Source organism: Antechinus flavipes, chromosome 4, assembly GCF_016432865.1.
Source record: "Antechinus flavipes isolate AdamAnt ecotype Samford, QLD, Australia chromosome 4, AdamAnt_v2, whole genome shotgun sequence".
NCBI lineage: Eukaryota > Metazoa > Chordata > Mammalia > Dasyuromorphia > Dasyuridae > Antechinus > Antechinus flavipes.
The window spans coordinates 107444481-107456584 of NC_067401.1; the positions used below are offsets into that span (position 1 = coordinate 107444481).

General features: G+C 32.8%; 1 protein-coding gene across 1 annotated transcript; it reads left to right on the forward strand.

The window, feature by feature from the left end:
* The first annotated feature begins 1959 nt into the window (after positions 1–1959).
* On the forward strand, positions 1960–2904 carry LOC127558696 (olfactory receptor 10T2-like). Its single transcript, XM_051991937.1, has one exon. It carries the CDS (start codon positions 1960–1962, stop codon positions 2902–2904), a length of 945 nt encoding a protein of 314 aa, XP_051847897.1.
* The last annotated feature ends 9200 nt before the right edge of the window (positions 2905–12104 follow it).

Genomic DNA, 12104 nt, shown 5'->3' on the forward strand with positions numbered 1-12104 from the left:
AATCTGCACTTTTTCATTAGACACACACATTTGAATATATGGATAAATTGATATCTAATGATAGAGATTTAATTTAAAGTCATTAAATTTCATCTTATCAAATTTGGTACTTAAATGTAGCTATCAAGATCTCTTATGATCTCATTTCTTTTCTTCAAATATTTACCTATGCCTATTTCTTTAGCTTATGTCATCTATATAACTGATAAGCATTCTACCCCTACCTCCATTCAAATCATTGAACAAAAGAGTTGAAGCCAGACCATGGGAATATTTCATTTCTGACTCTTCTAAGTTTCTTTCAGCTCAGTCTAGTTCTATCTAATTATGAATTATCATCTAGGCCATATCTCTTTAAACTTGTCCATAATGATATCATGAAAAATTGTGTCAAATACCTTCCTGAAATCTATCTTAACTATGTCTATCATTCCCCTGCTATAACAATATACTATTATTATGTTATAACAGTATGATTTGTTCTTGACAATCCTATGCTGGATTAGAGAAGCCACTACTTCCCTTTCTAAGTATATGCAAACTGTTCTTGTAAGAATGAATCCTATTTCCTAAAAAGCGAATTAAAGTCTCAAATCTATAGTTTAAAGAAACAACCCTTTCCTCTTTTTTGATTTGCTCAGTTGTGATCCTGCAGGACCAATTGCCTTTTCCATGATTTTATGGAGATCACTGATACTGGCTCCAAAATTACATCTTGATTTTTTTTTCATCTTTAATACCATGGTAATTATTTTGTTGAGGCCTGATGGTTTTAATTCACTGACAAGGACTAGGTATTCTCTCATTATCTCCTCATATATTTTTAGCTTCAACTCTCTTTTACCAATCTTTTTATCAAAGATTATTTCCATGGAAGAAAACCCAGAAGCAAAGTAAAAGTTTATTTGCTTGGCTTTCTTTCTTATACCCATTATTTAATCCACTTCTAGAAATGCCCTCTCTCCGATCTTTGATCTTTTTCAAATGTGGCTATAAAAGACATTTCTGATGTTCTTAGATTTAATTACAGCCTCAGTTCATTCTGAGCTTCTTATAAGTCTGATGCTCTTTTGTGTTCATCTTCCACCAACTGATTTTTCCATCTTCTTTTATGGCATTTTTTAACAAAATGAATTCTTGATGAATTGTATCTATTGAATCAAACCTGTGAATCCATATGTATACAAATATAGAGTACACTATCCCACATCTCCAATTTCAGTTCTATAAAATCTGAGTGCAACCTGTACTAATATTATTTTGCCATTTATCCTTCTTATTGTTTCAAAGAGATCTAAGTTGAAGTATGGCCTATGCTCAAAATTATGATTCAGTTATTTTGGTCATGCCCAACTCTTTATGACCCCATTTGGTATTTTCTTGGCAAAGATATTGGAGTGGTTTGCCATTTTCTTCTCTCATGTTTACCATTGAAGAGACAAACATAGTTAAGTGAATGGCCCAGGATCATACAGCTAGCTAAGTGTCTGAGACCAAATTTGAGCTCAGGAAGATGAATCTTGCTGATTCAGGCTCAGCATTTTGTCCAATGCACCACTTAGCTACCCTAAGGCCATAGTCAAAGGATTGTCACATATTTACATATGTAAATGAATTGTGAATTCATTTACATGAAGAAAATGAAGGACAAAAAGATGAAAAACAAGAACAAGAAGGAATACCAAAAATGTTTTGCATTAATCATACTTATTGAATCAGTCTTGCTACAATTTGTTTTAGTATTTATCAATAATAAGGATGAGAACACAATTTATGCTTACTTATATTCTTGGTTAACTTTATTGAAAATGAATAATAGAGGAAGGAGCAAATTCATAGAATATTTGGATTGGAGACAAAGATATAAAGCTGATTTATTTGGGGCATATACCTTTTATACAAACATCAACTCATAAATTCTATCTGCATCTAGGTTGTTCTAGCTTTCTTCTGTGATCAATGAAGAGACAGAACCAGAGTGTGATCACTGAATTCGTCCTTGTAGGCTTCTCAAGTCTGGGAGACCTGCAGATTCTGCTCTTCATCATCTTCCTTCTGGTCTACCTGACCACTTTAATGGCTAATGTCACTATCATGACTGTCATTCGCCTAGACCGCACCCTCCATACCCCAATGTACTTCTTTCTTTTCATCCTTTCATGCTCTGAGACCTGCTATACCTTAGTCATCATCCCCAAGATGCTGACAAACCTACTCTCTACTGACAAAACTATTTCTTTCTCTGGTTGTGCAGCCCAGCTCTACTTTTTTGTAGGCTTGGCTTGTACCAATTGCTTTCTAATTGCTGTGATGGGTTATGACCGCTATGTTGCCATCTGCAATCCTCTCAACTACATGCTCATTGTTAGCCAAGCAACTTGCATTCAGTTGGTGTTGACCTGTGCCTTCTGTGGTTTTATGATCTCTGTCATTGTCAACATCCTAGTGTTCAGCCTGCCTTTTTGTTCATCAAACCGAGTTAACCACTTTTTCTGTGACATCTCTCCTGTCATCAAGTTGGGCTGTACTGACACAAATATGAAAGAGATGGTCATCTTCTTTCTCAGTATTTTGGTGTTATTGGTCCCCTTTGTGCTGATATTCATCTCCTATGTTTTCATTGTCTCCACCATCCTCAAGATCTCATCAGCTGAGGGGCAACGAAAGGCATTTGCCACTTGCATCTCCCACCTCACTGTGGTCATTGTCCATTATGGCTGTGCGTCTTTCATCTACCTGCGCCCTACATCCCTCTATTCCTCAGACAAGGACCGACTGGTGGCAGTGACCTACACTGTGATAACCCCAATGCTCAACCCCCTGGTCTATACTCTGAGGAATAAAGAAGTAAAAACAGCCTTAACTAAGGTCCTAAGCAGATACTCATTTCCCAAAAGCATATAACTAGATGGGAAATCAGTGAAGTCTCAGACTATATAGGACATGGGAGAGTCTAGAATCCTGCATGTGGAGCATCTGTCATACTCCTTGAAGATGTATCAGAAAGTAGAATCCATAATCATCTGTTGGATCTTTTGGTTGTAATCTGCAGGAAGTTCTTAGATTTAGACTACTGAGTTTTCATATGCTAAAAGTGAAGCTTTGGACAAGCTTCCCATCAATTTTTACTTTAAAAAATTTTTTAAAGGGTGACCTTCTGAGACAATGAGCTCATCATCACTGAAAATGCCCATTTATTTGTTATCCAGTCATTTTTCAAGTGGGTACGATTCTTTGTGATCCTATTTGAGGTTTTCTTAGCATAGACATTACCATTTCTTTCTTCAGCTCATTATACAGATGAGAAAACTGAGGCAAACAGGATTAAGTAACTTGTCCAGGGTCACACAGTTAATAAGTGACTGAAGCCAGATTTGAACTCAGAAAAAAATGAGTCTTTTTGAGTCCAGACGTGGCACTCTATCCACTGTATTATCTAGCTATCCCAATCAGGTGCTAAATAAGTCAGAGACACTAAAGAGGAGATTTTTGCATTGGGAAAAAGATTGGATTAAATGATATCTAAAACTGTTTTCAACTCTAAGATTCTCTGTTTCTACATTTTTTATGGATTATAGATCAAATGGTCTATTGACCTCCAAGACATCCCTGCTGCAAGAGATGGTCTGAAAGTGATATTAGACTAGGAGTGAGCAGACTCTTAAACCATGTTTTTGTAATACTATGGACCAGTCACTTAACATTTCTGTTCTTCAGTTTTCATACTTGTATTACTTTTACCAGAAAATGGTTGAAACACAAACAGAAGAATGTATAGAAAATAGTATAACTCCTAAAATGCTAAATAAACATGAGCTGTCATCTGGTAGAAGCATTTAAGAATATCTGGATGTTCACATCCAAAATTATTCAAGTATTTCTTAAGTGGAATGTCATATGAGATAAAAGCTACATTTTATTTCTGAGAAAAGAAAAGAAAAATAAGTTTATCAAGCTAGTAGGAAAAGAGAGCTAAAAAAAATAAGACTGGATATTACTGCCCTAAACAATTTTCTTATTGTTAACTAGCCTGGTCAACTTGTTATGTTTTGTTTTATGTGAAATTTTTCATATTTTTCCAATTACATATAAAAATAGCTTTAACATTTATATTTTGTCTGCATTGCATCTTTTTAGTAACAGCTTTGTATTTTCAAAATATATGCAGCCAGTTTTCAACATTCACCCTTGCAAATCTTATTCCAAATTTTTTCTCCTTCCTTTCCCCTCATCCGCTCCCCTAGACACAAGTAATCCAATATATTAACATTTTTTTAAATTTTTGAGTTCCAAATTCTCTCCCTCCATCCCAACCTTTCCACCTCCTTACAAAAATACATTGTTTGATATGTTATACATGTTTTATGCAAAACATATTTCCATATTAATCATATTGTGAAAGAAAATAGACCAACAAAAGACAGTTTTTTTTTTTAAGTGTGCTGATATTATTAAGTGTGCCCAGAACTTGAAACAAGGTGTTAACTCATTAGAGTTGATAGAAACAGTGCTTAAGTTTACACCTTTGAGAGTTCACACATTAGCTCACACATTAGTTCACATTGCTTCATTCTGCATTTAGACTCCATTAGCTCTTTCTCTGGAGATGGATAGCATTTTCATCATAAGTCCTTTGGAACTGTCTTGAATCATTGTATTGATGAGAATAACTAAGTCATCCAAAGTTGATTATTATGCAGTATTGCTACACAATTTTCCTACTTCTGTTCATTTCATTTTGCATCAGTTCATGTAAGTCTTCCTAGGTTTTTTTTTAAACATCCTGTCATTATATCCTATAGTATAATAGTATCCCATAACAATCATATACTACAAATTGTTCAATTATTCCCCAATTGATGGGTATCCCCTCAACTTCAAATTCTCAGCCACCATAAAAAGAGCTGCTATAAATATTTTTGTACTTGGTGTTCCCTTTCCTTTTTGATTTATTTTTTGTCTCTTTGGGATATAGACTTACTAGTGGTATTACTGGATCAAAGGTTATGGACAGTTTTATAACTCTTTGGGCATAGTTCCAAATTGTTTTCCAGAATGATTATATCAATTCATAACTCCACCAACAATCCATTAGTGTCCCAGTTTTCCTACATTCCCTCCAACATTTATTAATATCTTTTCCTGTCATTTTAGCCAATCTAATAGGTGTGAAGTGGTACCTCAGAATGATTTTACTTTGCATTTCTCTAATTAGTGGTGACTTGGAGGATTTTTTTCATCTTATTTTTCAAATAGAGTTTCATAGCTTTGATTTCTTTTCCTGAAAATTGCTTTCTCATGTCCTTTGACCATTTATCAATTAGAGGATCACTTGTAATTCTTACAAATTTTTACAAAACAATAGTTTTATACATGTATTTGTGAAATGAGGCCTTTATCAGAGAATCTTACTGGAAAAAAAAATTTCCCCTGTTTTCTACTTTCCTCCTAATTTTGGCTTACATTTGGTTTCGTTTGTATGAAAAACATTTTGTTTGATGTAATCAAAATTTTCCATTTTGCATCCCAAAAAGCTCTCTGTCTTTTCTTTGGCCACAAATTCTTCCCTTTTCCATAGATCCAACACTAACCTAGCCAATTTCAAGAGATACCACAAAAGGAACTCTAAAATTAAAACTGGATGATCTGGATTCCAATCTGTGTATGTGAACACTCAAGTCCAACTACAAGCATTGCATTCCTTCTCCTTCATCAGCACCATATAGTTATGTAATGCTTCATGTATTTCCTTTCAATAAATACTTACTGGATTTTACAACTTATCTCTGCACATACCAGAACCATTGAACCACTTTTTCCTAAAGAAAAAAAAAACTTTATGCTTTAAGACATGTTTTGTGTCAACATGCTACCCACACAAAACTGAATATTTCAAGTCAATTTTTTTTAATTTGAAAGGAAAGAAAAATCTGTCTACACAATGCTAAATGACTGATTAACTAAATTTTTTTAATATTCATCCACTCACTTAGATGTAATGCTGATGCTTACAAGTTAAGCAGTCAGTAAAAATTTAAGTGACTACTATGTCAGGTTATCTTGACTAAGTTTATGATTAAGGTCTCTAGGCAACAGGTAGAGGTGGTCAAGCTTCCCAGTCACGCGGGATTAGGTTCACATAAGACAATAAAGTTTTCTCACAGTTCTCATAATTGAATAAAGTTTTCACACCAGACTGAAATTGGACTAGACCTATATTTTAATAAAAAGGGAACTGAGCTAGATCCAGAATTGAGATTTCAAGATGGTCAGTGTAATTCACTCAACTCTAACAATATGTGTATGAATGTGTGTGTGTGTGTGTGTGTGTGTGTGTGTGTGTGTGTGTTAAATTGAAGATAATTGTCAGAAGTTAAGATTTTTGAGAAAGGAGAATATTGAGTATAAATCCCTAGCAGTATTATTTCAAAGTATTCCCCTTCATAAACTTTAAGCAAAGTTTTTGATGTATTACTTGCATTTCCTTCAGGCTGTTACTTAATCATAGAATCCTTTCTACATACACTCATCTCAACTTATTTAAATTCTAGTGATTGTTCTGTGACACATTCAAATGCCACTCCCTCCAAAAAAGTTCCATGTACCCCAATTAATAATTGGTCAAAGGATATGAAAGGCAATTTTCAAATGAAGGGAAAAAACTATAATCATATAAAAATAAACTCTGAATCACCACTGATTAAAGAAATGCATATTTTTTAAAATCTCAGGTATCACTTCACACCTATCAAATTGGCTAATATGACAAAAAAGAGAAATACTAAATGTTGGAGAGATGTGGGAAAATTCAAACATGAATGCATTGTTGGTGCAGTTGTGAACTGAGCTAACCATTCTGGAAAGCAATTTGGAACTATACTGAAAGGGCTAGAAAACTGTGCATATCCTTTAATCTAGCAATGTCTCTTCTGGTCTTGTATCTCAAAGAGATCATAAAAGGGGGCAAGAACCCATATATGAAAAAGTGTTTGTAGCATACCTTTTTGTAGTGGCAAGGAACTGGAAACTGAGTTGATTTCCCATCAGTTGGAGAATGACTAAATAAATTATGGTATATGAATGTTATGGTATATTATTGTTCTATAGAAAATGATCAGCAGGATGATTTCAGAGAGGCCTAGAGAGACTTACATGAACTGATGCTAAGTGAAGTGAGTAGAACCAGGAGAACATTTGAACACAGCAACAGCAAGATTATATAGTGATCAATTCTGATGGACAAGGCTTTTTTCAACAATGAGGTGATTCAGGCCAGTTCCAGTGGTCTTGTGATAATGAGAGCCATCTATACTCAGAGAGAGGATTGTGGGGACTGAGTATGGATCACCACATAGTATTTTCATTCTTTTTTGTTTGGTTGCATTTTGTTTTCTTTCTCATTTTTCTTTTCTTTTTGATTTGATTTTTCTTGTATAGCATGATAATTGTGGAAATATGTATAGAAGAGCTACACATATTTAACATATATTGGATTACTTACCATTGAAGGAGGGAGTGAGAGGAAGGAAGGAAGGGAAAAAATATTTGAACATAAGGTTTTGCAAAGGTGAATATTGAAAATTATCTACATATGTTTTGAAAATAAAAGCTTTAATTAAAAAAAAAAAAAAGAAATGATGTGCAGATGGAATTCAGAAACACCTGGAAAGACTTACATGTCCTGATGCTAAGTGAAGTTAGCAGAACCAAAAGAACATTGTACACAGTAGCAACAAGATCATGATGATCATCTGTGATGTATTTGGATCTTGTCAACAATGAGATGATTCAAGACAATTCCACAAGTGACATCCACATCCAACAAGAGATTTATAGAGACTGAATGCAGATAAAAGCATATTATTTTTACTTTTTAATTTTTTTCTTTTTTCTGATTTTTCCCTTTTCTTCTAATTCTTCTTTTACATCATGACCCATATGTAAATATGTATATGTACAACCTACATAAGATTGCTTCCATCTTAGAGAGGGAGAAGGAAGGAACAGAGAGAAAAACAAATTGAATTCAAAATCTTATAAAAGCAAATGTTGATATACTAGTGGAGGATCTTAACCTCCTCTTTTCATAAAGGATAAATCTAACCACAAAATAATCAAGAAAAAAGTTAAGAAAGTGAAAAGAATTCTAGAAGAAATAAATATTATAGGTCTCTGGAGAAAATTAAATGGGAATAGAAAGGAATATACTTTTTACCCAGCAGTACATGGCATCTACATAAAAATTGGCCATATGTTGGGACATAAAAACAGTAACAATCAAATGTGGGAAGGCAGAAATATTAAAAAACATTCTTTTCAAACCATCATGAAATAAAAACTACATGTAATAAAAGGCCATGAAAAAATAAACCAAAAATTAATTGGAAATTAAATAATAATTCTAAAGAATGGATGGGTCAAACAACAAATCCTAAAGATAATCAATAATTTTATTGAAGAAAATGACAATGATGAGACAACATACCAACATTCAGGGGATGCAGACACAGCAATTGTTAGGGAAAATATTCAATGAATTGGGCATGCAACTAAAAAACTAGGAAAAGAACATTTTTTTAACTCAAATATCAAATTAAAAATCCTGAAAATCAAACAAGAGTAATAAAATTAAAAGTAAGGGGGGAAATGAACTAATAAACAAAACTAAGAGATGATTTTATGAAGGAAAAAACCTGTGATTAATTTAATTTAAAAAAGGAAAGAATAAAACTAAATTATCAGTATAACTACTGAAAAGGATGAACATACCACTAATGATGAGGAAATTATGACAATAATTAGAAGTTATTTTGCCCAATTGTATGCCAATATTTATATGAAAATCTAAGTGAAATGGATCAATATTTACAAAAATATAGTTTGCCCAAATTAACAGAAAAGGAAAGTCCAGGTAGATTTACCAGTGAATTCTATCAAACATTTAAAGAACAAGTAATTCCAATACTACATAAACTATTTGAAAAAAAATGTGAAGAAGGAATCCTACCAAATACCTTTTATGACACAGATATGATGTTGATACCTAAACCTAGAAGGGCCAAAACAGAGTAAGAAAATTGTAGACCAATTTTCCTAATGAATAGTAATGCAAAAATCTTAAATAAAATATTAGCAAAGAGATTACAGTAACTTATTACCAGAATAATGTTGTGATCAAGTGGAATTTATACCAGGAATGTGGCATTGGTCCAATATTGGGAAAACTAGTAGCATAATTGATCGTATCAATCACAAGATTAGCAAAAATCATATGATTATCTTAATAGATGCAGAAAAGGCATTTGACAAAATAAATGTTTATTGTAATAGAAACCCTAGAGAGCATAGGAATAAATGGAGTTTTCCTTAAAATGATGAGTAGTAGCTATCTAAAACCATCACCCAACATTATATGTAATGGGGCTAAGCTAGAAGCACTCACAATAAAATCAAGACAAATTTCTCCATTATAATCATTGTATGACTCAATATTGTACTAGAAATTTTTGATTTAGGAATTAGAGAAGAAAAAAGACATTGAAGAAATTAGAGTAGGAAATGGGGAAAGTATCTTTGCAGATAGTATGAGGATATATTTACAGAATCTTATATAATCAACTAAAAAACTACTAGAAATGGAGAAAATGCAAGACTGGAGAAGTGCAGGATGGCCAGGGTGAAAAGAGGGAAGCATGACACTGCACTAAGTGAAATTTGCATGTTGAGAATTTGAAGACTAAAGATGGAATAGAAACTGATTTATTAGGTACAAATGAAATAGATTAAGAAACTGCGGCTGTAAGAGGTTAAATGACTTGCCCAGGATTACCGAGCTATTAAATACTGAGAATTCTAGGACTTTATTTATTATCTCCTTAACAGCAAAATTCTCATGTTGCAGTTTTTCTTGGACAGTGACTTATTTTGATTTTTTGAACCTATAATGTTTTCTCTTACTCCTCCTTCACCAGCAAAGTTCAAGAGATGTGCATGTCATTCCTTCCGCATGGGCTATAGCATGGCAATTTTTAGCATGTGCCTCATGTGAATCCACATTTGTCCCTTGGTAAAATCATTTTCTACAGAATGCAGAACATCTCATTTATGTTTTTTAATGATACAGAAGAACATCGTTTCCCATTTCAAAAAACTGGATTATCTGGTATTTATTGAATTTGTCAAATTCATTATCATGAACAACAAACCACCAACTTTTGAGTGCTAGTGTGTGTAATTCACCATCTCAAACAAGGAGAATCTCCAACTTTTAAAGTTTCAGGTTTCAGTCATGTGAAATTTGAAAATTTTACCTCTTTTTTTAACACTGTGTTTATATTTTTTTAAAAGAAAGTAATCTAGGGGCAGCTAGTTGGAGCGGTGAATAGAGCACCAGCCCTGAAGTCAGGAAGGCCTGAGTTTAAATCTAAGTGTCAAACACTTAGCACTTCCTAGCTGTGTGACCTTGGGCAAGTCACTTAACCTCAATTGTCTCAGGAAAAAAAAGTAATCCTAAAACTTTAATAAAGTTCCTAAAATATGCCTATATGCAATATAACAATATGCATATATATACTGCTCCTCCATTAAGAAACATCAGAATTATTGGAATAGTAGAATCATAATTCTTGTTTTTACATTAAATTTGTGTTATTAGATTAGATTAGTAAAGGAAGCACATGCTTCCTACTTTTACATCTCATACTTTAAAAATTGTTGGTGACCTGTATAATCAGAATTCTTAGATTTTGAATTATTTACTCACAAATGATTTGTAGATATTTTTTGTATTTTACTATGCATTTTCATAATGTTCTTTGAACTTCATTTTAAATTAGTTCTTTTAATATCAATGCCAATTTAAGAGATTTTCCAAGTTAATAAGTAACAAGTAATGTCATAATTTTTTCTCATCTAATTCCCTACTTTCTTTCATTAACACTTTGTTTTGTTTTGAATTTGTTTGTTTGTTTTTTAAGGAGAAATAAATACTACAACCCTAGATTTTTTAAAATATGTATTTTACCAAAATAACCTGTTTTATATATAAAAATTGATTTAAACAGTCGTGAATGTTGAATTTAGAAAATTACCTCAATTCTAGAATATGGAATTTGAAATAAGCTATTCTAACACCAAAATTATATTTTAAAAGTTTGTATTATAAATCTACTTGAATAAAATAAGCAAAGTAGAGAATTTTCATTATATTTCCCCAATTTTTATTAAGCATTCTGCTATGTGAAGTGATTAAATGAATAAATTTTCTTTTCTTTTTTTTTTTTTGTGAGTCAGGTGGGTTTACTTGACCTGTCCAGGGTCATTGAATTAAAAGGTAGTAAATGGGTAGATTTGAACTAGGCTCCTCTTGGCTTCAGAGCAGTGCTCTACCCACTGTGCCATCTGGAAGGCCTAAGTTTTCTAATAGCAAGAAATTTGTGTCTGTATTTTCCTTTAGCGTCTTTAAAAGTAAAATATTACATGGCTTCTTTATCTATTTGTTTGTTTGTTTATTTGTTTTGCTGAGGCAATTGAGGTTAAGTGATTTGCCCAGGGTCACGTATTGTCTGAAGCCAGGTTCGAACTCAGTCCTTCTTACTTCAGGGCTCACTGCTCTATCCACTGCACCACCTTACTACCGTAACAATGGCTTCTTTAAAAAACAAAATTATGCAGAGTATTTTCATAGATTGATGAGGTCTGCAATGCACATTTAAAACAGGATTGATATTTATGTTAGAGATTAGTGGCTAAAATTCTTATACTTATTTTGACAGACTCTATTAAGAATAAATGCCAAGAATCTCAAATCAATTCTTTGCAAACATGAAAATTGTCAAAATCCTTCATGTCACACAATTGTCCCTTCTAGTCTATTGCTAAAGTGGTATTTCCTTTTACAAGGATATCAACTGGTTGCATCATTAGAGATCATTCCAGTCAAATCTTTTCATTCTATAAATGAGGAAACTGAGGCAGAAAGTGAAATTACTGAAGTTATTTCATACAATTAATGAAAGGACCAGGACTAGAACCCATATCTTAAAACTTCTTGGTCCTTACCAAACTTCTCCTTGTACTATATTTACTTTTCACTTTCAATTTGG